Genomic DNA, 27,872 nt, shown 5'->3' with positions numbered 1-27,872 from the left:
AGACAACCGTGAGGTGTAAGGAGCCGGCATGAAAGAAGTAGTAACGCGCGCCCCCGCCGCACCCGACACAGGAAAAGCAGAACAAAGGATCCGGAGAGCGCGGCTGGGAGCGGGGGGAACTGCTGGCGCCGGCTTCGTTTCCCTCTCTGCGCTCTCATTGGCTCTTCTTACTTAGAGCGCCGCTCGCACGGCCAATGAGGAGAGGGTGGTTAGGCTCTGGAGTGGGCGTGGTTAGAGCCGGGGAGAGGAGGATCAGGGAGGTTAGTTTGGCGCCCGGGACCGGTGCTGCTCTGTGAGCGGGGTTGTCACATAGTCCTGTAGGGGGAAGGAGGAGAAGCGGCGGAAGAGTCGGACGGGCGGAGGAGACAGCCACTTATACGGTAATTCCCGCGTGTCCCGTGCGCTGGTGAGAGCGGCTTATACTATGGGCCCTGTGTGAGTGCAGGCGAGGACAAAGGGGCCGCCCCCAGCTTGTGAGAGGGAGGGGCTCCCGGCTATAGGGCGCTGGGGATATAGGTGCAGGGTCAGTATGGGCACAGGTGCTGCACAGGCTGATGGGAAGTTTCCTCAGAGTGCAGCGCTGTGCGGGGGAGGCGGCTGTACCGGTGCGGCAAGTTTCCTTGTGTGACTGTCACCCAATGAATGGAGAGCAGTGCGCGGTGTCTTCCTGACATATGTCTGACTCACTGCAGTAGTGAGTGGGAGCTGTGAAGGTGATGGCAGCTACATCACAACTTTACCGCATGTTATAAAAGTTCTCCCTGCAGGGATAAAGCGGGTGCGTTTGCTGCCTCTATAGCTTGTTGCTGTCACAAGGCTGCGGTATACCTACCGCTCCATACACACCATGGTAACACTATGTCATGTACTGACCGGCCCGGATGGCTGTGTACATATGCACAGAGCGGACATCTACCACACACTGTCCACACTTACATGCTGCTCTTCTGATTAGTTGTCCTTATCTTATTACCTGGTGCATATGCACAGCGTTTCCATATATATGGTTTTGAACAGACCTTTTCAAATAAAATACGAGAAATGATTGAGCCAAAATGTTATTGCTCATGTCATGTAGACTCAACCTAATGGAGAAAAATGTTCATGTGTCTGCCTTGTGGACAGTAAGCAAAACACTTTGGCAAGAAGGGATGCAATCACTGTTACTATTACATTAGCTCATTTATCTCTTTTTGGACATTATCTGCAAGACCCAGAGCTGTAGTACAGGTCCTTTGTCCCTGAATGGTTCTCGTACAGCTGATATCTTGGTCTATGTCTGACAGCAGTCTTGTAGAACTCATTGATGGCCTATTCTTCTCTTTGGTGAGGAAATCGCAGCACATCCACTCCGATCCCAGTCTAAACTTGCTCATTGAACTAAGGTGGTGTGTGGGAAAAAAGCCAGCATTCAGACATCATCCTAGTGCAGTTAGTTTCTCAGGCTTGTGTTGCTAGGTGCAATGAATGTACGACTACAAAAATGGGAAGACGGATAGTACTAGGACTGTATTCACATTAAAATTAGAGAACTAATGCTGATTGTTTGTCTAACAACTTCATGCGGCTCCTTATAATAATAGTAATTCCTTTATTCATACAGTGCAGCACAGAGCTTTCCAAATCAGTCCCTGTCCCCAATGAGGCTCACAATCTAATCAACTTGCCAGTATGTTTTGGAGTCAACCTTTTTATGGAGTCAGTAAAACTACATATTTGTTAAATGATTGGCCAGTCCCATCGATATCCGGGGGTTTTGTTGACATTCATAGTATCATAGTATATAAGGCTGGAAAAAGACGCAAGTCCATCAAGTCCAACCTTTAAGAATTAAATAAATGTTTTATCCCCATAACCCGTGATATTTTTGCTCGCCAGAAGGCATCCAGGCCTCTCTTGAACATGTACATAGAGTCCGCCATAACAACCTCCTGCGGCAGAGAGTTCCATAGTCTCACTGCTCTTACAGTAAAGAACCTTTGTCTATGTTGATGGTAAAATCGCCTCTCCTCTAGGCGTAGAGGATGCCCCCTTGTCCTGGTCACAGGCCTAGGTATAAAAAGATCTTTGGAGAGATCCTTGTACTGTCCATTCAGGTATTTGTACATTGTAATGAGGTCTCCCCTCAGTCGTCTTTTTTCTAAACTGAATAATCCCAAATTTTGTAATCTGTCATTGTATTCTAATCCCCCCATTCTCCTAATAATCCTGGTTGCTCTCCTCTGCACCCGTTCCAGCTCTACTATATCCTTTTTATACACTGGTGCCCAAAACTGTACACAATATTCCATGTGTGGTCTGACCAGCGATTTGTATAAGGGCAAAACTATGTCTTTATCATGAGAATCTATTCCTCTCTTGATACATCCCATAATTTTATTTGCTTTGGCAGCAGCCGCCTGGCTCTGGTCACTAAAATTAAGTTTACCATCCACCAATACCCCCAAGTCCTTTTCAGCTCCAGTTTTCCAAGTAATTGACCGTTTAGAACTTAATTATACTTTTTGTTTCCATGGCCCAAGTGCATAACTTTACATTTATCTACATTAAACCTCATCAACCATTTCTCTGCCCACTCCTCAAGCTTCCACAAATCCCTCTGTAATGCTAAACTATCGACCTCAGTATTTATTACTTTACACAGCTTAGTATCATCTGTAAATATTGAAACTTGACTGTGTAAACCCACTACAAGGTCATTAATAAAAATATTAAAAAGAAGTGGCCCCAATACTGACCCCTTTGGCACTACACTGGTAACCTCAACCCAATCTGAGAATGTGCCATTAATGACCACCCTCTGTTTTCTATCACTAAGCCAATTACTTACCCAAATACACAGATTTTCTCCTATTCCCAGCAGTCTCATTTTATATACCAACCTTTTATGTGGCACGGTGTCAAATGCCTTTGAAAAGTCCAGATATACAACATCCACAGCGTCCCCCAGATCCAGTCTTGAACTTACCTCCTCGTAGAAACCAATCAGATTAGTCTGACAGGACCGATCTCTCATAAACCCATGCTGACGCTGGGTTATAAGGTTGTGCACAGTGAGATACTCCAGGATAGCATCTCTAACAAACCCCTCAAATATTTTCCCCACCACAGCAGTTAGACTTACGGATCTTTAGTTTCCAGGATCGCTATTTGATCCTTTTTTGTATATTGGTACCACATTTGCTATGCGCCATTCCTGTGGAACATAACCAGTCCTCAGTGAATCTTCAAATATTAAAAATAACGGTCTGTTTATCACGGTACATAGTTCATGCAGAACCCGGGGTGTATGCCATCTGGCCCCGGTGATTTATCTATCTTAGTGGTTGCGAGGCGGCGCCGTACCTCTTCCTGGGTTAAACTGTTGACATTCCAAAAAGAATTTACATTATACCTCATTGTGTCTTCCACCAGGGGATTTTCCTGGGTAAAGACATTTGAGAAGGCGACATTCAGTAGACTGGCCCTTTCCTCATCTCCTTCCACCATGACCCCCATGTTATTTCTAAGGGGACATTTATGTAATGGAATCTGCGTAAGAAAAGGAAAAAGCGTAAGGCAATTTTAAAAGGGGTTGTCCACTTTTAGCAAATATTTGATATGATTTGTGTATGGAAAAGTTATTCAATTTTCCAATATACTTTCTGTATCAATTCCTCACGGTTTTCTAGATCTCTGCTTGCTGTCATTCTATAGGAAGTTTCTTTGTTTACTTTCAGTGAATAGAAATCTGTCTATGTGATGTGATGGACATGCAGGTGCACAAGCTGTTATTATCACAGAGAGTGACAAGAGCTGTGTCATACTACCTCCACCACATGGACAGGTTTCTATCCACTGGAAGTAAACATAGAAGCTTTTATAGCAGGACATCAAGCAGAGATCTAGAAAACCGTGAGGAATTGACACAGAAAGTATATTGCAAAATTGTATAACTTTTCTTTACACAAATAATATTAAATATTTGTTGAAAGTGGACAACCCCTTTAATAGAGTTAAAGACGGGTAGCATGTGCTAAAAAGGGCAAATTTTCATACATCCACATGATGTCAATGCTTTGACATACTTTTGACCTGGCACATTTTGCCTATTTGACAGGCTTTAAAGGTGGATGCATTATTGGACTGCGTGAAGCAGTATGGGTGGTCCAATGAATAGGCCACCATCTAAGCTGGCCGGACCTAGGTGTTAGGGGCTGGTTGATCAGATGACAAGCACAAGAGCTCTGTTATCCTCCACCCAGACACAAGTGGCACCTTCCTTCTGCTTGGGACTATTTCCAGGTACTCAACAGAAATGTGGGGTTTATGGCACCCATTTTTATATAAGCTGGCCACTTTCTTCAGTTATAATGTGAACAAGGATCTGTTTGCAATCTGATGACAGAACTGTTGTGTTAAAGGAAACTTACCATTAGGAATCTGCCATTAGAAATAGACCTGATGGCAGATTCCTCCTGCCTGCCTCTGCCCTAATTTGTAATTTAATAATCTTGGAACCTAACCTAATTTGTTAAAAACTTTATTTTAGTAATATGCAAATTAACTGCAGAGGCTACTGGGGTGTGGAGTAGCTTTGACTCCCAGTGCTAGGCCTGGCTAGTATATGCCCCAGTAGGCTCTGCAGTTAATTTACTAAAATAAGGTTTTTAACAGGTTAGTTTCCAGGATTATTACATTACAGATTAGGACAGAGGCAGGCAGGAGGAATCTACCATTAGATCTACTTCTGATGGTAGATTCCTCAAGGTAGGTTTCCTTTAAAGTTGTAGTGTCCTTGGGGTTGTGAGTGGTTGCTATGACAGCCTGGAGCCTATCAAAGGATCTTGGCCTTGCAGAAGTAAAACCTTTTGCAGTATATTTTATGAAAAATCATTTCAAACACCATATGGAGCCAATTATTATGAAAAGTGTAAAAATATATCTATCTTTCCCAAGAACAAAAAGAAAAAATGGGCATTTTGACCATTAGGTTTAATTAATTCAGTAAAATACAATACTGTACTAAAAAAAAGTATAAACTGTGCAGCTTTGATCTTCTGTGACTGCAGTGTATGAGCTATTAAACACATACATACCACAGAATCTGAATAAAGATGGTTATTTTCAGGCCTCTGGTCAGGCTTCTTTTTTTCATTAGAGGAGGAAACATAACTTAATTTTTAGAAGATCTTCATTTTAAAAATAAGACCTCAATAGTGCCTAAGAGATCCTATGGATCATCTCTTCGAGTTCTGTCATGGTGTCCAAGAAAGTTTTATTTTTCAGACCATATTCCTATGTGATAAAAAGGCAGAATATACAAAGGCAATATATAAAAATGGCTACATTGCCTTCTCTCAGTGCAGGTTGTCTGAAAACGGATCACATTGATAAGTGCCTCAGGTTGTATGATGCATCTGTGGTATAGAACGTATGTTCCAAAGATAATGCCACTGTTTTATCTTAGTTTATGCTAATTTGTGGCACCCTGAGGTCCTTATAGCTCTGGCACTATTGGAGAGTATAAACTTCTGAACATCCCCAAACTTCCCCAAATTTATTATAAGGGCTCAAGCCGCATAATAAGTCTGGTGCATCTTCTGACTGTCTATTTCTTAACCTTTTTTTTAACTGGGGCCATGGGGACGTGGGAGCCATGCAGTTACTCTCTCTCCTACCCATATAAAGCCCAATTCCCGCAGCTCCCGTCTAAAATGCCCCCTTTTTCTTCGGGAGCAAACAGAAACATGTTTATTGATCAATCATCAGTATACATAGATTAATTCAAACAAACAAAACAACGAATGCCCCCTTTTTCTAGCTGCACCTTTTCCTACAGCCTGCTCCTCATAGTGCTCACTTTTATGTAGCCCTCTCATTATTGTGCCTCCCTTTTTTATAGCCCACCTTTTGTAGTATCGGCTTAAGAACTGCTGCATGATACTTCTTTTTCTGTGATGTATAGTAATATAGAAAGAACATGGAGTTTCCTTCAGTAAGAGCTGACATACTTTCAGTATCTTTCTTTCATCCTGTAGCACATTTGAGTGACTGCAATAGTTGTGCTGGGAAATGGAATAAAATTAAAAAGTCCAAAACAAAGAAATCTGTCCAGTAACATTTTTAATGTATGGACTAGAATAGTATGAAAAACCCCCCAGTAATAGTCACTTCATGATCAACTTCAGGTCCTCACTGGTCTCACTTTCCACAGAGAGGTACAAATAAGTGAAAAATGAACATCCAGGCAATTTCTTTCTGATGCAAGTCTTTAGTTAACTGAATAATGATGACCCAACCTGCTGAAAACACATCCCAGGACTTTACATTTCATTGTATTATGACTTTCGTGTTTCAGCTGGAGACTGACAGGATGTTTAGTTATCTGACATCTTGGGCTCATTCTGCACACTGTATTGTAGATCGTTTTTAGGCACACATGCAAAATGCCGATTGACCTGCACAACTCTTCTTCAGAGACCCATGTGCGTTTCGGTAAAACAACCTCATTTAGATGATTTTCAATTGCTAAAACAAATCTGCCTCAAGTCTCTGTGACTCACTATACACAAAAAGCTCAGTGAGTCTTGTGAAAATGCAGTTTCTTTGTTCTCAGATATTATTTATATGTATCTGAACCTAAATCCTCACATGACCTTCCTGAGTGAACACACGGGCTTTTAATCTGTGGTTGGGGAAAGCTTCTTCTATTGTTTTATTAAATATTGTCTACAGGAAAGCAGCTGAGCGATATATCATGAGACAATCATGCCTCTCCTCAATTATCAGTGCTACTTAGGGGAATAAGAAGCGCTGACAGATGCATCTTTTTATGGCATGTGTAGTCTGCGTCCTTTGTGTCTAGGAAGGAAGATATCATTGATTATTTTCATGCTTGCTCACCAATTTATTCAGTGCTAACAGATATTAATAAGCTTTTCCAAATGATAATCGCTTCTGTACCATAACACTATAGTTTATGCTCCTAAATCGACATTATGCTGCCCGGTACTGGCAGGTATAACGCAATGGAATAAACTGATAAGCTATAGTTAGACTATATAATATACACTCCCCCAAGAATGCGGATACTTTAGTTTGGTTGTTGGCAGCATTGCTATCTGTCATGAAAGTTGGTATGATTTTTGCTCACAAGAATAAATTGGAAAATATTCATGAAGGAATGACCTGTATTTCCATCTATCTTCCATGCCGTTCTGTATTTTCAAAATAGGAATACTGTGATACAAGTGTGTTACATGCCTAATCCCCGGAGGTGTCCGCTTACATTTAATTGGTTAGCTGGTAACTCGGGACTGTAGATTAAAGAATCATTTTACCTTGCAGTGTTTACTTTCAGATTGTGTGTGTAACAGTTACAATACATGGTGCCTTTGTTTTCTTATACAGGATTTCTAGCTTCTATATATTTAATGACCTATTCAATGTGCTTTGCAAGGTGCCTCAGAATACCTAAGTTAAGTTGGGAGACACTTAAAGTTGGGAGATACATCTAAGGCCGGCTGGAAATGAACGTGCTGTGTCCGTGAAAATGGGCCCATTTGATGGTTGGATACAACAAGCACATTGAAGTGGAAGGGATCATATAGAGAGATAATGAATCCGTGTCTGTGGTCTGAACAGCAGTTGTCATAGTGTCTGTGCTGCTGCTTGGCAGACAGGGAGTCCTTGCCTCATATCTTTCTATCCACTGCACTGTGCTTGGTGGGAATCAGCGCAGTCCGAGTATGTTTGGGTGAAGGAAGCCATAGGTTGAGACTGCCAAGTCTAACTTAAGTCCTATTAATTGACTTGGTTTAGGATAGAAAATGCTGAACTCCTTTTTTTTATTTATTTATTTTTTTTTTTATTTTTTAAATCTCACTAGCAAAACAAAAAAAATACTGTTTATACAACCATTTATAGGGAACCTGCCATGAGAAATTGGCCTAATAAATCACTACCAGTATCTTGTCAAGCAGGTTAACATCTTTTATATCATGTTTCATTCATGGCCCAGCTTAGTGGCATCATCCAAAAAAAAAATCAACTTTTGAAGTGAGATGTAAATTGGATGTATAAAGTCAGGGAGGTGGAAGGTTATTTTGATAATGCCACAACACTAGACCATGAAAGAAACCTGCTCAGCTGCTTGACTTACTGCTAGGCCAATTTCTCATGACTGGTTTTCTTGGTTGCATATATGAGGAGATGGTAGTAGCTGCCCTTTAGCTAACTGGCACAGTCATCAAAGTTGGTGAGGGACCTGGTGGATACAGTTGGGGATTGGAGTGATAAACTTCTATGGGATGATACTTAGCAGTGCTGTACCTTCTTTTTTTATGGTTTCTAACCAACCTATTGAGCAGTTTCCTGGCAAGATACAAGTAGTAAAAGTTCCTAAAACCGTTGAAAAATGTATCAGAAAGCATCTCGGGGAGATTTTTGGTTCTTATGACACCACAATGGTGGCACATTTTTCTTAGTTTATTTTTCCCACAGTTAAGCTAGTGTCTATTTTACAGAAATGAAATGGGGGACTCAGGACCAAACTAGAAAAATTAATGGAAATCTTCATCGAAATCGAGCCTGGATAAATCAAGGGCACTTACTTATAGATCCAGGCACTGTGAGGGGCCTGCTCATTGCCTCCTTCCTTCTAAAATAAACTTTTACAATTATGCTAATGACCCTTGACAGGCTCTGAGGGAGTTATCAGTGCCCCCTCCATGCTGTAGTTTCTTAGGCTGTTACACTATCTTGCCCTCCTGCTCCCTCAGCACATCTTCCTCCCTATGTGTGCTGAAACTTTATCTGCTGCATGAGATTACAGCAGGCAGAGGCAGACAGAGTAACAGCCTGTGAAGACAGAGCACAGAGGATATCTGGTAACATCCCCCAAAGACCTTCTGGTTAATAATATAATTTCAAAGGTTGATATCAGAAGGAAGGAGGCCATGGATAACCAATGTAAGAAGATTACCACAGTGACAATGCCTGGATCTATGAGTAAGTATGCCCGGTTTATGATGCTTGATTTTGATGGCAAATTTCCTATCAGGTTGTGGTTACATATTAAAAGTGTTGCCAAGATGTGGGAGCTGCTACGAAGAGTAACAAGACACAGCAGGACTCTTTCATAGGTCTTGTAGGAAACATATTTATGGGGAAGCTAGAAGTAATGCCAGTCAGCCAATTGCTGTTGAAGGTCTATCGGCACCCTTATGTGACGCCGTTTAGATTTCTCAGATACTGGTTCCAAATTCTGAGCACAAGGCTGCAGAAACACATCCACATTGCCAGGTCAAAGGCAAAGACATTAGTTAGGAGAAGCTGCGGACTTTTGCCCCAAAAGTGAGATGATTCATTAGCAATAGGCTCCGTTTATGTTTTTCATTTTCTTATGGCTGTTTTCCCAAGAAGATAGATGAAGGCTGACTAATATGTTTGACTTGGGACATATGAAATATCAGTAGCTCATTTTCCACTCTTATTGAATTTGAAGTCTATGGGAAAATGGTTAATTTTTACTTTGTTGTTTTCTGCATATCTGTGAGAACTGAAAATATGTTGCTACATTTCTCTCTAGGTATACAATCTGTATTATGCTTTTGCTTTTTGGAATGTTGTTATTGTTGGACTATTTACTTACATCAAGTCCAGGTTATACACTGTATGTTTGTGAATGTATCTTGTTGCATGTTTTTGTATTTTCATTTTTGTTTTTTGTTTTTAGATTCCCTTGTATTGAAAACATGATCAGCTACTAAGCAAAACATTTAGTATTTTGTTATTAATTTTAGATGCCTACATAGTCAAACTTTAAAGTTTGCATTTACAATGTGACCATAGGGAATAAATTGATATTATTTCTAGAGGCATCCCACAACTTTTGGTTTACACTTTTTCTCACCCTTGTCCAGAGGTTCTGCATTTGTTAACATGTTAAAAATATCTTCAAATTAGCTTTTAAATGTTCTTCCTAAATCTCTACAGAGCTATTTTATGACAATATTTTGTACCAACTGATGAAAATCTAACTTGGGACCTTAGGACTGTGATAACAATACTGTAAATGCATTTTAATTAACTACAGTACAGCGGATAAATGTATTTGCAGCATCGGCAACTGAGACGTCTTTCTTATCTCCACAGCATAATCATGGGCCAGACGGGCAAAAAATCTGAGAAAGGACCAGTATGCTGGAGAAAGCGGGTGAAATCCGAATACATGCGTCTACGACAGCTCAAGCGCTTTAGACGAGCGGATGAAGTGAAGGTACATAGATAAGCCCGGAGGTTGTCTAGATGGAGTGATTTCACGTGGATGAGGTTTCATGAGAGAATATCACCTCTTTCACTGATCTGATCCACTGGTACTCCTTGCTTGATGATTTGTTTCTGGCCCAGAATGTTCTGTACTTGCAGGTACATGCTTAATGGCTCAGCTCAAGAAGTAACCTCCAACACACCCAATCATTTCTTGTCATGATCTCTGTCTCTGAGAAGTGGAAGTCTCATTTATTGGGCTCCAACCAGATCTGTCAGCCACCTTAATGTTTTCCAAACCATGTGATAAACCGCTATTTAAACCATTAAAGAGTATCTTAACCTATTGAATAACTTTTTTTTTTTTTTCATTTCAGAAATGAATAGTGTAGGTGATGGTAAATTTTGTAATATACTTTGTTAAAGGAAATCATTACCATCAAAATAAAGCGTGATAAACGAGGGACACTTGCTCATAGATAGGTCCAGGCACTGTGACTGTGGTATTCTTCTTATATTTGTTATTCATGGCCTCCTTCCTTCCCTTTATTCGCTCCGCTGCAGTTTTGACAGACAGTGGGAGGGAGAAGTGCTCCTGCACAATCTAACAGCCTGTGAATCTTCAGCACAGAGATTCTCTGGCAACACCCCAGGAGCCCTCCAGGCTCATTAGCTTAGTTATAAAAGTTAATTTTAGAAGGAAGGAGGCCAAGGATAACAAACATAAGAAGATTAACGCTATTTTTAAGTCCCTGGTTTGTTATGTTCATTTGGTGGTAAAACAGCTTCTGTGCTTTTTTCTTTATCTCGAGCAGTGAATCTGAAAGCCTTCTGAGCTCCGTCCATTTCAGACAGATAAGGAGGCTAATGATAAATATTTTTCCATGCCTAGAGAATATAGAAATATGTAAAATAACTTGATCTCTTTGAGGAGATTTGACTAGGAGATTAGTCTGTAAAGAGTTAAGTCATTACACTTTATCAGGATCTTGATTTTTAGTACTACTTGAAAAATAAGAAAGGAAGAGGTAAGAGATGGATACAGTAACATAGCTCTTAAATAAATCATATCTTTATTGTCCTTATTGGACATTGCTTTTTGATTTTTGTGAAAATACATGGTTCATAAAATGTGTCCAATAATCTGAATTGGTATATGAAATATACAACAACTCCACAGCCATCTTTGAGGTAAATAGACTCTCCGGGTGATTCTTTTCACCCACACTGAGAATCTTTAGCAAAACTGAGCTAGTTTGCAGAATTCTACTAAGTTTTTCCACATTTTCATGTAGGAATGTCTACCCTGACTCATTTTAGCAAACCCACAGCTGTGAGCAATATGCAATGACGTGTAAAACAGTACTAACGTTTCTCCTCTTTTCTTTTTTTTTTTGGTTCCCCTCTGTTTGCAGGGCATGTTCAATTCAAATCGTCAAAAAATTTTAGAAAGAACTGAGATTTTAAATCAAGAATGGAAACAACGAAGGATCCAGCCTGTCCACATCATGACCTCCGTGAGCTCTCTCCGGGGTACTAGAGAGGTATGAAGCAACTGCTTATTATGAACTTCCATGTATTCCATTTTATTTCCTTGTTTTAAAGGAATGTCACTACTAAATAATACCTTAAAGGGATTGTCAAGTGAATAAAATGATTCCGAAAGAAAGATTAATGCGTAATAGACACCATTTTCATAATATAAAGTGTCTGTAATAAATAAATAAAAATATATATACACTGGCAGGAAGCTGTCCCCATGGCACAGAAGGGAAATTCCTGCTGGGTCATAGATAAAGTTCCTGTCAACAAAAAAGAGTTTATTTGGCAGCCACCATTTACAAAAATATTCTTTCCCTGGAATCTCCTTTTAATGCTTAAATAAATCAATAAAGCCATATTAACAAAATGGCATTCTTTTTTAGCTCAAAATTGTTTCCCTAACCTACCATAAATTCAACTTTGTTATCTTACCCGACATACTACCTGCTCAGCCAAGTCTAGTGGGTCTTTCTCCTTCCCCCACTATCATTTGCAAAATGTACCTTATGTATGTATCAGATCACATGAAATCACAGCAGCATCCATGGACTTCTACACCTCCTCATCCTCCAGGGAGGCATGCTGTTATTTCAAAGTATCAGATACATACATGGGGTACATTTTGTAAATGTTAATGGATAAGGACCTTGGATAACATCACCTTGGTCACATGACATGAAGAGCTGAATGGAGGAAAGGAGGCATGGGACATGGAAAGGAGCTGCTCGGCTCTGCATAGCAGGACATTCCTCCTCTGACTCGCTCACTCTGGCTGTATGCCAGGTAAGATAACAAAGTTGATTTTATGGGGATGTGAAGGAAAACCTTTTTAGCTAGAAGAAGGGTGTCATTTAGTTACTAGGGCTTTATGGGCACCTGTCACTAGCTGTATTTGCGAAAAATATAGTGAAAGGTTGCTTTTAAGTAGAGCTGCCTGGCCAAAAACAGTGAGTTTACGGGCAAGTAAACAGTAAGAAGGTTTCAGGGCTCACCCGAGTGCTGCAACCTCTAGAAACTGCTGGTTGATGGGGATGATACTGGGAGTCAGACGCAACAAATCAAATATTCATGGCTTTAAGACATCAACATTAAAAGCTTTACCAATCATTGTATAATGTCCTTGCAGGATTCAAGAATCTGTTTCACTGTAATTCTTTGCTTTTTCAAATTTTGTAATATATTTAATATTTTCTTTTTTTAATATTTTAGTGCTCTGTGACAAGTGATTTTGATTTTCCAAAACAAGTCATCCCTCTAAAAACACTTAATGCTGTAGCCTCAGTGCCTATCATGTATTCTTGGTCTCCACTCCAGCAAAATTTTATGGTAAGTTGCCTTTCTTCTCCTAATGGAAAAAAACTGTCCCATTGTAGATATCTCCACACTAATTTTACATCATCTGTATTATGCCTTTATAAATAGTAGACTTAAAAAAAAGTTAACTAAAATTGTCAATATTTACAAGAGAATAAAGATGTGCCTGCATTTCTGCTATCCGACCGAAAACACACCCTCTCCTAATCCTAGTTAACTTCTCTTAACTGACTTAGACCAGACTATACCCATCTAATTTGAAAGCCGGGTAATGTAAAAGGCCCGGCCACAGTATACCCTGGGGAATAAACTCTGTGCCAGGGGGTGTAAAATGGCCTAGGCCAGACTATATCCCTACAGGCCATAATGTTATCACTTCACTGATTAAAGAGGTAGCGAGTTAGGCCCTATCTACAGGGATCTTTGTGATGGGAACCCCACTAATAACGAACCGGGTTCCGATGTACTGCGATGACCGGAGCAGTTGGTCGCAAATGCAAGGGATGCCTCATTCATCTCCACGTTGGATCCCTGTTTTTGTGATCTGTGGGGGTCTTCACCACGGTCATCACTGAGGCTTCCACTAATTGGCAAGTTAGGCACTATCCAATGGGGTGGTTGGCTGGCTATCTACTGGGGCAGGGAGGGGTTGGCTGGCTATCTACTATGGGGCAGGGGGTGGTGGCTGGCTATCTACTATGGGGCAGGGGGTGGTGGCTGGCTATCTATTATGGGGCAGGGGGTGGTGGCTGGCTATCTACTATGGGGCAGGGGGTGGTGGCTGGCTATCTACTATGGGGCAGGGGGGTGGTGGCTGGCTATCTACTATGGGGCAGGGGGGTGGTGGCTGGCTATCTACTATGGGGCAGGGGGGTGGTGGCTGGCTGGCTATCTACTATGGGGCAGGGGGGTGGTGGCTGGCTGGCTATCTACTATGGGGCAGGGGGGTGGTGGCTGGCTGGCTATCTACTATGGGGCAGGGGGGTGGTGGCTGGCTGGCTATCTACTATGGGGCGGGGGGGGGGGTGGCTGGCTGGCTATCTACTATGGGGCAGGGGGGGAGTGGCTGGCTGGCTATCTACTATGGGGCAGGGGGGGAGTGGCTGGCTGGTTATCTACTATGTGGCAGGGGGGGGTGGCTGGCTGGCTATCTACTGGGGATGGTGGCTCGCTATCTACTGGGGCTGGCTGGCTATCGACTGGGACAGGGGGCTGGCTCGCTCGCTGTCTACCAACTTTTTGAGGTAAAATTGGGTACCTTGGGTTATTTTCAGGTCTGCTTATATTTGAATATAAATAGTACTTTCTGTATCAATTCCACCCAGTTTTCTAGATCTCTGCTTGTTCTCATTCTATTGGAATCTTTATAGTTTAATACCAGTGGACTGAAGTCTGTACGTTATTAAACAGGTGCACAGCTTGTTATATCGCACAGCTCTGATAACTATCTGTAATGCTAACAAGCTGTGCACCTGTGTGACATCACATGAGCATGGGCAGAAATCCACTGGAAGTAAACAAAAAATTAGAAAACCTTGAGGGTACGTTCACACATTTTCAAATGGCTGAGAAGAGATTTGCCTAATGACATTGCTGTCAACATTGAGTTCACAAAATGTATGTGTCAACGCTACATGTGTACGCACCTTGAGAAATTGACAAAGAAATTATATTGGTAAATTGTAGAAGTTTTCATCGTACAACGCGTATATTCATTTGATGAAATGGGAACACCCCTTCCTTAATAACCAGTCACAAAGGTTAGTTTACACTCACTCCTACATAAAATGGAGGTCATTTATCTTTACTCTGAGAATTTGCACCCGAGTGTGTGTGTTTTTTAATTAACCGGTTCGCGACCGCCCGCCGTGTATTCACGGCGGCGGTCGCGTCGCGCTGCATGGAGAGGGCTCACGGGCTGAGCCCTCTCCATAGCCGGTAAGTCTTTGCTGCATATTGCAGCAAAGGCTTACCGGTAACATCCGTGCCGGCAGCCTCAAACAGATAGCGGCGCATGGGCACCGCCATCTTACCTGGGATCGCCGCTCCCCGTGACGTCAACGGGGGGCGGCGATCCGTCTCCATGGTAGGCTATTTCGTTTTAACCCCTTCATTACAATGTGCTGATAGCACATTGTAATGAATGAGGAAGAAAATCCCCATATACTGCCATACTGTAGTATGGCAGTATATGATAGGATCGATCTGACAACCTAGGGTTAAAGTACCCTAGGGAGTCTGAAAAATAGTATAAATAAAAATAAAAAAAAGTTTAAAAAAAAAAAATTATAATAAAAAAACCTAAAATTTCATATCACCCCCCTTTCCCTAGAACTGACATAAATATAAATAAACAGTAAAAATCATCAACACATCAGGTATCGACGCGTCCGAAAATGCCCGATCTATCAAAATATGATAACGGTTTTTCAATGCGTTTAACCCCGTAACGGAAAATAGCGCCCAAAGTCGAAAATGGCCCTTTTTTGCCATTTTGAAAAATCTAAAAAAATCTATAAAAAGTGATCAAAAGGTCGTACAGTCCTAAAAATGATATCATTGAAAATATTATAAAATTTCGCAAAAAATGACACCATGCACAGCTCCGTACACCAAAGTATAAAAAAGTTATTAGCGCCAGAAGTTGGCAAAATCAAAAAAAAATTTTTTGTACAGGAGGTTTTAATTTTTGTAAATGTATGAAAACATTATAAATCCTATACAAATTTGGTATCCCCTTAATCGTACCGACCCAAAGAATAAAGTAGACATGTCATTTGGGGCGCTCAGTGAAAGACGTAATATCCAAGCCCACAAGAAAATGGCGCAAATGCGTTTTTTCACCATTTTCATTGCATTTGGAATTTTTTTCCCGCTTCCGAGTACATGGCATGAAATATTTAATACCATCACTATGAAGTGCAATTTGTTACGCAGAAAACAAGCCATCACACAGCTCTTTACATGTAAAAATAAAAAAGTTATAGATTTTTGAAGGTGGGGAGTGAAAAATGGACATGAAAAAACAGGAAAGGGCCCGGTCCTTAACCGGTTAATTTACTTTTTTCAACATAAACTCTGTTTTTACTATTTTCCAGGTAGAAGATGAGACGGTGCTGCATAACATTCCTTACATGGGGGATGAGGTATTGGATCAAGACGGGACTTTTATTGAAGAACTAATTAAGAACTATGATGGAAAGGTCCATGGAGACAGGGGTAGGATAATAGGTGATGAGAATATGCTGCTGATATGATTGTTTCAAGTTTTTTTTTTTTTTTTTTTTTTTTACATCGAACTAGCTATCAATGGCCTATTTATATGATCTCAATGATATGAGATCTGTGGGGTGGGACACTTGGGAACACCTGTCGATTGAAGGCAGACTGCTCCATCTGTAGTGTAGTGAAATTGCACCCCTAGAGATCTTATAAATGACCTGTTCTATGGAAAGGGCTGCTTTTTACACTGAAATCCTTTCATGTGGATTAGGCTTTGAGCAATTGCCTAAAGCAGTTGGATCTGTATTGTCACAATAACGGTGGATTCTAATTTATCCCTCTATTTCTTTCTGGTGCAAGTTTCCCTTGCATGGGGGAGGGTACATTTTTGAATATCTGTGATATTTATGTCCTCGATGGAGAACTTTTGTTTGGCTGGTTGGTAATTACTAGTTAACAGCTGTTAGTGGACATGTTTTGTTTCCAGCCAAATCTTTTGGCAGGCATGCAAACCTCTGATTCTGCAGTGACCATGGGTCTGGCAGAGCTGGTGGGAAAACAGCAATGTTCAGCAAAGCCCTGCTCTTTTTATAGTTGTGTTTAATAAATGAATGTGCTTTATTTTTTTCTTTATCTAAGGAAGATGGGGCTTATCGGTGCTTTTTCTTTTGAAAGTCTTGCTGATGTGTTTTTTCAACTATGAAATGTACAGTATTTTGATCATTCAGTTTTTTCATTGCAGGAGTTCTGTGTGTTAGTAAGATACGAATGAGTGTGTATGTAAATGATTATTGAGACAGCCTCTTGAAATCGACTTTTGGCTATTAGTGATTACAAAAGTGTGATGCATGTGTGGGAAAAGGTAAAAACAAATGCCAAAGCTAGCCATACACAGTAGACTGACTGTATGTCTGATCCTGTTCTGATGGGCATAAACCTTAATGAGCACCTTTATTCCCTCTTTTCCTACACACTAAGGGAAAGTATTGTGATCACAATCTATAAATAATGGTCCCTGTGTAAGGCTACATTGACACCACTTTTTTTTATATGTTTAGCGTATACGCCAGGAACACTTCCGCTGTATATGCTGAGCATATCTATAGACATATACTAGAAGATCTAGGCATCCTTTTGCTTCTGTCTGCTCAGTATCATCTTAGGCTGGATTCACACAGATGTAGCACGGCGGCCACACGGCAGCACCGGGGAGAGGAGGAGTGCTGCTCACCCCCGCCCCTCTCCATAGGGATATATGGAAACAAAGGATGGAGAAATACAGCAAGCTACATCTTTCCAACCTGGTCCTTCCTGCTGAGCGATGCATGTGCAATGGAGGCCATAAAAGCCAGTAGGGGATGGATGCAACAGCATTGCATCCTCCTCAGACCTACACTGAGTGTATGCTCTGAAAAGTCCCCAGTGATGTCACTGTCCTAGTATAGACAGCAACACCTTAAACATTGTCAGCAGCCAATTACTGCCTGCTGCTGATTTTCACTGCTGCTGGTTTTTATACAGTGGGATATATCTGGACTCTCCAATTAAAGGGTATGAAATCCACCTGACAACAGAGGGCAATAGCTACATGTGACCGTAGCATTACCCTCCCAGTCATGTAAGCTGAGGGAGTGTAACAAGCGCAAACATTCTTCACATAGGACTTGCACAATTTTTTCTCCATACAACTTTTCAATGTATTTGTGTTTAATATAATAACATGATATATATATATTTTTTTACCAGAGTGTGGATTCATCAATGATGAGATATTTGTGGAGCTGGTGAATGCCCTCAGTCAGTATAGTGATTATGAAGATGATGACGATGTGGAGGACAATCAGGATGATGAACATGATGACAAAGAAAAGGATCATGAGGACACTATTGATGGTAAGTAGTATTCATATTTCTTTTACTCTTTTTGTACTTTCAGTCTTCCAAATAATTAGATCAAAATATCTCTTTCCATACAGACAAGGTGGCTCGCCTGCCGCGAAAATTTCCTTCGGACAAAATTTTTGAAGCAATATCATCCATGTTTCCTGACAAGGGAACAACCGAAGAATTAAAAGAAAAGTGAGACTTGTTAACGTTACTTAATATATTTATCTGACTCCAGTAATGATTACAGTTATTAGACCTTGCATCTTACGCTGCTTTCTTTGTCTCATCAGATATAAGGAATTAACAGAGCAACAGTTGCCAGGGGCTCTACCCCCAGAGTGTACCCCAAATATTGATGGACCAAATGCAAAGTCTGTGCAAAGGGAGCAAAGCCTCCATTCATTCCATACTTTGTTTTGTCGGCGGTGTTTCAAATACGACTGCTTTTTACATCGTAAGTTTGCATCTTCCTTTAGTTCTGTTTTATAGATGTACTTCTCATACTTTTCCAGATGGTAATTAAAGGGGATTTCCATAAGCAAAAAAATTAGATACATTACAGAGGATATATCCGCCGATGAGCGCAGTGACTTAGCGCTCTAATGCCGACTCAGCTCTGGATCGAAGCCGAACCTGCATCGGGATACACGGTTGTTTTACCCGTTAACTGCCGCAGTCAGCGCGACTTTGGCATTTAACCTGCCTTCCAGGGATTTTTCCCCCATGATCGACCCCACAGCTGCCTGCGGGCAGTGCCTGAAAGTTGGCATCTGACGTCATCTTAAAGGCACAGTGTCAGCCTATGCATGTGCATAGATAACGTGATTATTAGGCTATACGGTGAACAGTAAAAAAAAAAAAAAAAAGTAAAAAATCCAGTACAGAGTTTATGCTTTTCTACTCCTTCCCTCAAAACAAAAGTTCCTAAATTTTCAACAATAGGAGATACCAACCCCAAAATGGTAATGTTGGAAAAAGCATCTCATCCTGCAAAAAAAATGCCGTCACATGGCCCCAATAACGAAAAAGCGAAAATTTAATAGCCTACAAAAGGAGCCAATGAAGAAACTAAAATCCTGGCAGCTGCAGGACCCTCCTTCACTCCTGCGCCTCACTGTGCACCCATAAAACAAGTAACGGCCACATGTGGGGGGGTCTCTGTACTCTGGAGAAATTGCATAACAAATTGTATGGTGGTTTTCTCTTTTTTTATCTTTTGGAAATGTTAAATTTTAGGGCTAAATGAACGTATAACTGACACAATTTGACCATTCTAAATTTCACCTCCATTTTGATTCAATTACAATGAAGATCTCATAGTTAACAATCTTCATTAAAGCTGATAGTTTGAGGGGTGCAGATTTGAAAATGGGTTGATTATATAGGGGTTTTTTGATGTTAAATATGTAAAATTTCATTCAAAACAGTATTTATCCCCAAAATAGTCGCGCGACTTCAAAATAAATTATCCAAACATTTCAAAAATTATGAAAATGTAAAGTAGACAAATGGGAAATGTTATTCAGCAACTTATTTAGGTGGTAAATCTATCTGCCTGATAACACAATGATTATTTCTTTCTTTTGTAAATAAACGTAAAACTTATCAGCCAACATTTACCACTACAATGAAGCACAACATGTGAGAAAAAAACAATCTAAGAATCGTTTAGATAAGTGACAGTGTTCAAAAGTTATTACCATATAAAGCGACAAGTGTCAGAATACGAAAACTGAGGCTGAGCCTTAAGCTATAAACGGGTTGCGTCCTTAAGGGGTTAAGTGTTATTTACAAGGTTATTTCAATTTCCTGTTTGTTTTTTTTTTTTTTTTGTGTCACGTGTAAAGCTTTCCATGCCACTCCCAACACATACAAAAGAAAAAATAATGAAGGTGCAAATGATGGGAAACCTTGTGGACCCAACTGTTATCAACTTTTGGTAAGTTGACATTGTTATACTTAAAGGTAACTACTAAATGTTACAATTGAGCTCATAGTTAATAGATGCATCTCTTTTATAGGAAGGAGCAAGAGAATTTGCTGCTGCATTAACAGCAGAGAGGATAAAAACCCCACCCAAGCGGCCTGGTGGTCGCCGGAGAGGTAGACTTCCCAATAGCACCAGCAGACCTAGCACACCGACGGTTAATGTTTCAGAAGCAAAGGACACAGATAGTGACCGAGAAGCAGGAACTGAAACCAGTGGAGAGAGCAATGATAAAGAAGAGGAGGAAAAGAAAGATGAGACCTCAAGCTCATCTGGTAATTGATCATAACATGAGCAGCTTTGAGTTATGAGTATAAATAGTTCAATGTAACCTGGTAGAAAACTGCTTCTATTTTTCATTTCATCTGCAGAAGCAAATTCTCGCTGCCAAACTCCAGTCAAAATAAAGCCAAATATTGAGGCCCCCGAGAACGTGGAATGGAGCGGAGCTGAAGCCTCCCTGTTTCGAGTTCTCATTGGCACCTATTATGACAACTTCTGTGCAATTGCAAGGTTGATTGGCACAAAGACATGTCGACAGGTAATTCATCTTGTGGTGAGGCTTCTCAATATCGTGGGACTTATTAAACGTCATTTTAAACTTTAATATTGTGTGTTACAGGTGTATGAGTTCAGGGTAAAGGAATCGAATATCATTGCTCCAGTTCTAGCTGAGGATGTAGATACGCCGCCAAGGAAAAAGAAGCGGAAACACAGGTACCTTTTTTTTTTTTTTTCCCTCTGTTAATAGGTGGAGCATTTCCCAGATATGTGGAGCATGGTCAATTCACCCACCATTCACTCATATCTTGCAACCTAAAGATCTTTGAAAAATTGCCATGTAGAAGTGCTGTGAAAAATTTTCATTTTTATAGCTGACTTCAGCTGAGCCAATAGCTGGCTTAGTTTAGATGTATGTTAAAATTTTCCATCGTCCAGGGAATGAATGTCTTTTGAAATCTTTACTTGGCGGCTGGTGACCGCTCCTAAAGAATTATTTATATTTTTATAGATGGATAGAGAAATGTCTCATTTTGATTGTACATGTACCCCATAATTTGTACAACACTGTAAAATATGATGGTGCTATACAAAGATTTATCATTTCTCATCGATACCTTGCACCCTGGCTTGTTTTCTTTTGTGCTCATATAAAAATATTCTCTTTCAGGCTGTGGGCCGCACATTGCAGGAAAATTCAACTAAAGAAAGGTTTGTAAAGAAATCTTCCTGTGTATTATGAAATACACTTTCACACGATTTATGATCATTGCACCATTTTTTAAAATAAATGTAACTTTACATTATATACCATGTTTACTATCTCATTTTGCAGATGGCTCCTCTAATCATGTTTACAATTACCAGCCTTGTGACCATCCACGCCAGCCCTGCGATGGCTCTTGCCCCTGTGTTATTGCTCAGAATTTCTGTGAGAAGTTCTGTCAGTGCAGCTCCGAGTGTAAGTTAAAGGGTAAAAAAACAAGATTTTCATTCTGTTTTTCTTTTGTCTTTAGTTTCCCCCCCAGCCCCCCCCCCCTCCCCTCACACATCACACTAATTTGTCTTTCTCTATATACAAAGGCCAAAACCGCTTCCCTGGATGTCGGTGTAAAGCACAGTGTAACACCAAGCAGTGCCCATGTTACCTTGCTGTGCGGGAGTGTGACCCGGACTTGTGTCTCACATGTGGTGCTGCTGATCACTGGGACAGTAAAAATGTGTCATGCAAGAATTGCAGCATTCAGCGGGGATCCAAAAAGGTGAGAGTGATTTGTGTCATCTTGTAGTAATATGAGAGTAAATACACTGAGTGAAAGCTTCTGAGTAATATGAAAGTAGAAAATCTAGATTAGGATACATTCACACACATGTATGGGGGGCGTATGTACGGCCGATATATGTCCCCCATACACTTCTATGGGCTCACGGCCCTGTACGGGAGCGGTACTGTGCTGCACACGTGGACAGGTCCTATCTTTTCCCGTGATGCGGCACCGTGCGCTGTACTACGGTATGGCGGGCATGCATCGTGTGAATGTAGCCTTAGAAAGTAAAAAGACGATGGGAACCTTTCATCCAGTTCTCAACCAGTCGCCATTACTGAGACCCCACTCCTTGAGACTGTGCAAACCTGAAAAATAGCTGATAGTATAAAAAAGGACAAAAGGCAAAAGCACAGACACAACTGCCCCATTTCCATTTTTAGACTTTGGTTGAATACAGCGCAGCACATAACACTGTATTAGTTCTAAAAGGGGTTGTCTGGGATTCCTCCCCCTTGGCTCCAGGGGTATAACAAATGTGCTACTCTCTCTCCTGTGAAGCTTGTGCCCCATGTAGCAGGTATTCGGGCACACAGCTGTTGATGTAATGTCTTACCAGTAAATGGATCACGTGGAACAAATTAGTGCACAATGCTTGCACATGTAGTGTATGTGAGGTCTTCTGTGTCCATTCAGCAACTACACAGGCAGTGTTATCAATACACGTTTTCTGTATTTTCATATTGTTCAACAGATATACATTGCAGATTGTAGACTAGATATAAATAGATGTTCACCCTTGTATTGGGCAGCAGTAAGGTATGACAATATCTGAGTAACATGAAAATAGATGATCAAGATACTGATCACTGCTGCAGAAGACTGTAAGAACTATTTATCCAATTCTCAACCAAACAGTCCATAAGGCATATTATAGCCAACAGAGTCCATGTAAAAGAGTCCAACTGAAGAGGCACAGACGTTCCACTATGGACTGTTTGGCTATAACCTCTTACTGCTGCCCAACAAAAGGGTGAATATGTATTTGTATCTAGTCTACAATGGCTATTTATATTTCTTGAATTATATGAAAATATAGAACTGTTTATATTGAAAGTATCACATGTGTAGTTCCTGTTTATGTAATGGCACTGCTTTACTGCACAAGAGAAAGAAGAGTATAGCATGTTTGTTATTTCAATACCTCCTGTGTTCCATATTTTTTAAAAAACTTAGTTCCAGACGCTTTCCTTTAAAGCGGGAATGTCCATCTTCTCTCACACAGCTCCCTCCTCCCTTCCCGTGGAGTGGAGGAACAATGCATGAGGTTATGAGAAAGATGTATAGATTGCTCCTAATGAACCAGGACTCACAACATGCTGCTGGCAGGGAGCCTGAAGCTAAACTTGTATAAACTACTGAAATGTTTCAGAATGCTGGCAAAAAGCATGTTTAAAATCAGCACCTGTCACCAGCTAAAAATGACATTCCTGGAGACAGGTTCCCTTTAAGATTAAATAGTAGTAAATTCAAATTAAGAATATAGGTAGTGGTTGGTAGGTGAATGTGATGTATCCCTGGTAATAAGACATTGTCCTTGGAGTAAGGAAACATTTTCTTGTATCTTCTTGGGTCAAAATATTGACGTTCTCCTGTATGTAGCCCTAAACTCATATATTTATTTAAAGTTGTGCAGATATTTGTCACGTATGAGTAATGTTGCCCTTGGGTTAGAGGCATGTAATAAATACCCTGTCTTTGTTTGCCCCCCTCCATCCCTTTTCAATAACACTTGATTCTGCAGACTGATATGGTCCAATTTTGGCAAAGAGGCAGAATGGCTAGGTAAGGCCTCTTGAAGTTCTTGAATAGATGCACGCGAATGGCAGTATGGCTGCCCTGACATTGGGAATGGTGCAGAGCCGGAGCTAGCCATTTCACACTGCATTCTTCCCACTACAGCCATGAGACACAGCCATGTCCAAGCAGGTCTCATTTATCCTCTGCCTTTCATGTTTCCCATTTCTTTGTGATGTAGAAGGTCAGGGAATTACCATTGAATGAGTGCCTTGCAGTAGGTCCAGTGTTGTGACTTTTTTTTTTTTTGTTGTTTCCCCTTAATTTTTCTTTTTCGGCTTGTGCTTGCCATGTTCACACACTTGAATGTCTGTCTTGCGACTGTGAACTGCTTTGCCGCAGTGAGGTTCATACTGTGAACTGCAATGTCATTTATTTTTCATTAGCAAATTCACAGAAATCCTATTTTCCCTTTTTGATGCAATTTTTTTTCATGGCTTTACCTGTTTAACTAGTAACCTCTCTTATCCTGTTTCTTAGCATTTGCTTCTGGCTCCATCTGATGTGGCTGGATGGGGAATCTTTATCAAAGACCCTGTACAGAAGAATGAGTTTATCTCTGAGTACTGTGGAGAGGTAAGTCTTAACCTGTGCGTACACCATAGATACTTATCATCTAAATACTTTTTCATCCAACTTCTAGACATCCCCCAACAACTTAGACAATGTGCCCACCCTCAACAGAGGGTGGAACATATGCTTTACCTCCAGAGATACCAGAACATTTGTAATTCAACTTGCTGTTCACATGAGTTGTACATGTTGTATGTTTGTATAGACTCCCTTATTACAGTTCTGAATTTGGCCTTAAATTGTAAAGTCTCCCTAAGTAATTGTCACAAGTCTCTAACCAGTTCCCTACACTGTTCAGACAAGGTGCAAAGACATCGAAACATAGCGGTCTACTGTTGACTATCTGTTTCTTATTAAATTGATTTAATGTATGATTAAAGCTAAACCAGTATATCAATGCGCTTGTTGTACGTGATCACTCTGAGCTGTATGTTCACCTCGCTCTATCTGTGAAGATTAGAGATGGCTGTAAGCATGCTCACTCAACCACTCAGATTTTGACTCTGGTATCTATGTAGTTAGGCCTCCTACACATGAATCGGCAAGCAAACCCTCCACTGAAAGCCAGTGGACGACAACTAGGACAAGGTGCAGTGAGACACCATGTGCTTAGTACACTGTCATTGGGTGCCACAGGCCTCTACGTGGCCCCAAAATGTTCATTTTTATGAGGGTTTCCTTGCTTAAAGCTGTAGGGCTTTATGGGGTGTGGTGTAAAAACAGTAAAGAGCCAGTACTTGGCTCTTTCAGAGCTCCCGCTAAGCCACATCGCTACTGTAGCAGGTGCTTGGCTGTCAACACTTTGCCGGCCACCGTATACAAATAGAAGTTGGCAACAAGAGAGGTTAGTATCAGCTTCTTATTGTTTTTATACCACCGAACCATATTTAACATTTCTTTTAACCCAGACAACCCCTTTAAACTGTCAACCCCTCTCCCTCCCTGCACAGCACAGATCCTCAGCCTGGACATTGGCCTTCATAGCTGATATATTTGAATGCTTCATGGGCCCTATTCTTTTGGAGTTAAAGATTCAACCAGTCTATAAAGATTTGTTTTATAATAAAATTTTCGCTAGTTTATAGTAAAATTCGGTCTGGACTATTTTTTATTTTATTATTTTCCCCCCTCCCAGATCATATCTCAGGATGAAGCAGATCGAAGGGGGAAAGTTTATGATAAATACATGTGCAGCTTCCTCTTTAACTTGAACAATGGTAAGTTTATACTGTATGGAAAGGAACAGTATAGATTTATCAAAGTGGTGATTGTGCTTTTATTCTAGATCCTGCTTTTATAGACCTAGAGAGAATACAGACTGTGATAAATGAACATGTGACTTGTCGCTGAAGATCTGCTCTCTAGGGGGAGCTAACACCCTGCTCTATTTTAATGAGTTTTCCCTTTATAGACATGTATATCCTATCTACAGCTAGCTAAGGGGTAGATGCTGCCACCAAATCTATAGCCAATAATGTGATGAACCTACTGTAACCAGTCATATCACACAGAGTAGTTCAGAATTTCCAGATAATTTCATATTTGTTACTTTGTTTTATACAGTCTTGTGCTTTTTGTTCATTTTTAGACTTTGTAGTTGATGCAACTCGCAAAGGAAACAAAATCCGTTTTGCAAACCACTCTGTGAATCCAAACTGCTATGCAAAAGGTAAGGTGTTTTATTTAGTAGCACATGAAACTGTGCAGTCACATCTATGGTGAATGGTCATCTCTTAAGAGCCTCTTTTATTTCTGTTTCAGTAATGATGGTTAATGGAGACCACAGAATAGGCATATTTGCTAAAAGAGCCATCCAGACGGGTGAAGAACTCTTCTTTGATTACAGGTTGGCTTGAAATTCTAATGTTTCTCATGGTATTTTTAAGCTGTACATTGTACTTTGTAACTGTACATTACCTCTATGTAACAAGTCCTTGATAATAATCTGATAACGTGTTCTCCTGGTGCCCCATGAGCTCTTTATTGTCACAGTTCGACACAACCGTGTAAATGAAAATAAAACTACTTTTTATTTATTTTTAGGTATTGGAATTAAATATTTTACATAATAAAGGTGGCAATTACTGAAGTATACAAGGGCCAATGTTGATTGGCTTGATTTTACCATGTATTTAGGAAAACATTTTCTTTGTATTAATTTCCCATTATCTTTCAAAAGGCTAATAGAAATCTCAATTAGTTTTCATGGCATGGCTATTTAATATATATATACAGCTCTAGTTAAGGCCCTTTTCATACAGCTAGCATACAGCCACCGTAGAAGTGCATTGAGCATGGTACAGTGAGCACACGTGTGCCTTCCGTCCTGTTACCGGAAAAATAAAAATGGAGCATGCTATCTTTCACTGTATGTATGGCCCAACTGCACATCTCCCAATGTAAAGGGATAAAGAGCCCCCCCCCCCCTCCAGCGGAACATATGCTACGCCCAGGTATCTGCAGTGTTTGTAGCATACGAGTGTGTTAGAGAAAGCCGTTTAAACCCAACTTGGTCAGTACACCGTTCTGGGAGCTGCTGTAAATAGCTGATCAGTGGGGGTGTCCCCTCACATACCCCTCATATTAGTAAACTTTTCTAAGGATAGCTTTAGAAATAATTGATCCATCTGTCACAGAATTACTCTCTAGGTAGTTGCAGTTGACAAAGAGCCAAGTTCAGATTTTTGTTTGATTAAAAAAATGTATATTTTCTGCACCCTTAAATATCTAATATACATGGTTACGTTTTATACATACACCAATATCTAAAGAGGCTTCTGCTTTGTCTTGTAGATATAGCCAAGCTGATGCTCTGAAATATGTGGGAATTGAGCGAGAGATGGAAATCCCCTGATGGAGCAGCTACCTCTACCTGCAGCCCATGCCTTACCTTCTTCAGGAATTTGTAATATGGACACCATTTTTGATAAAAAGAATGAAACTAAATATGCGAGTGGAAGTTCTGAATTTACTGAGTACTGTATGACTAATTTATAGTGATGTCAAAAACAATTTCCTCAAGTTTTTTTTTTTTTTCTGTACCAGTGAATTTTTGGCAATAATGTATTGTGGTACATCTCCCACCTCAAATAAAATATACTTGAACTTCCCTATGTGCTTTACGTTGAACTCTTGAAATGTACTTCCCTAATATTCTATGTCAATATTCCATATGTTATTTACCTCAGTGTGTCTAATTCATTATATTCTAAGGTTATCCAGGAATCCTGTAAAAATCCTGTAGGGGATTTGACCACAAAGGGAAAGTCTTCTTACCCTGCTCCTTCATTGCTGTGATCTTCAGCACTGACAACCTAGTGTGACCACAGGACGTCACCTTTGATGGGTCCCATGACTTCCAGGCAACCCACTAATGCTAAAGAACGTTAGAACAAGGTCAGGGCTAGTACACTTTATTTTTGTGGTCACCTCAGTCCTCAGGGGGTAGTAAAGGACAGAAGGAGGATTCTGTG

General features: G+C 40.5%; 1 protein-coding gene across 5 annotated transcripts; it reads left to right on the top strand.

Moving 5' to 3' along the window:
• The first annotated feature begins 196 nt into the window (after positions 1 to 196).
• EZH2 (enhancer of zeste 2 polycomb repressive complex 2 subunit) lies at positions 197 to 27,509 on the top strand. Of its 5 annotated transcripts, none has more exons than XM_072153389.1 (20): positions 197 to 380; positions 10,138 to 10,261; positions 11,667 to 11,795; positions 13,003 to 13,119; positions 16,206 to 16,338; positions 18,076 to 18,222; positions 18,306 to 18,408; positions 18,507 to 18,670; positions 20,064 to 20,155; positions 20,238 to 20,478; positions 20,575 to 20,744; positions 20,826 to 20,920; positions 21,375 to 21,415; positions 21,540 to 21,677; positions 21,788 to 21,966; positions 24,307 to 24,402; positions 25,535 to 25,616; positions 25,988 to 26,068; positions 26,161 to 26,245; positions 27,193 to 27,509. In XM_072153389.1, exons 2-20 carry the CDS (start codon positions 10,145 to 10,147, stop codon positions 27,251 to 27,253), a joined length of 2,271 nt encoding a protein of 756 aa, XP_072009490.1. In that variant the 5' UTR covers positions 197 to 380; positions 10,138 to 10,144; the 3' UTR covers positions 27,254 to 27,509. The 5 variants fall into 5 exon arrangements, with proteins under 5 accessions (XP_072009490.1, XP_072009493.1, XP_072009492.1 ...); XM_072153392.1 differs by having other exon boundaries at positions 198 to 380; positions 16,206 to 16,326; XM_072153391.1 differs by having other exon boundaries at positions 198 to 380; positions 21,540 to 21,665.
• The last annotated feature ends 363 nt before the right edge of the window (positions 27,510 to 27,872 follow it).

This window comes from Engystomops pustulosus, chromosome 5 (assembly GCF_040894005.1).
Source record: "Engystomops pustulosus chromosome 5, aEngPut4.maternal, whole genome shotgun sequence".
In the NCBI taxonomy this organism is placed as follows: Eukaryota; Metazoa; Chordata; class Amphibia; order Anura; family Leptodactylidae; genus Engystomops; species Engystomops pustulosus.
The sequence above is the reverse complement of the archived record's forward strand: the minus strand, read 5'-3'. Positions and strand labels throughout refer to the sequence as shown.

What these genes read in the sequence shown, in the direction of transcription:
- EZH2 (XM_072153389.1), top strand. Translation starts at nt 10,145, where the DNA reads ATGGGCCAGACGGGCAAAAAATCTGAGAAAGGACCAGTATGCTGGAGA. An exon ending in GACGAGCGGATGAAGTGAAG is followed by an intron (nt 10,262 to 11,666) that starts GTACATAGATAA and finishes CTCTGTTTGCAG; the next exon opens with GGCATGTTCAATTCAAATCG. An exon ending in CCAACTGTTATCAACTTTTG is followed by an intron (nt 20,156 to 20,237) that starts GTAAGTTGACAT and finishes TCTCTTTTATAG; the next exon opens with GAAGGAGCAAGAGAATTTGC.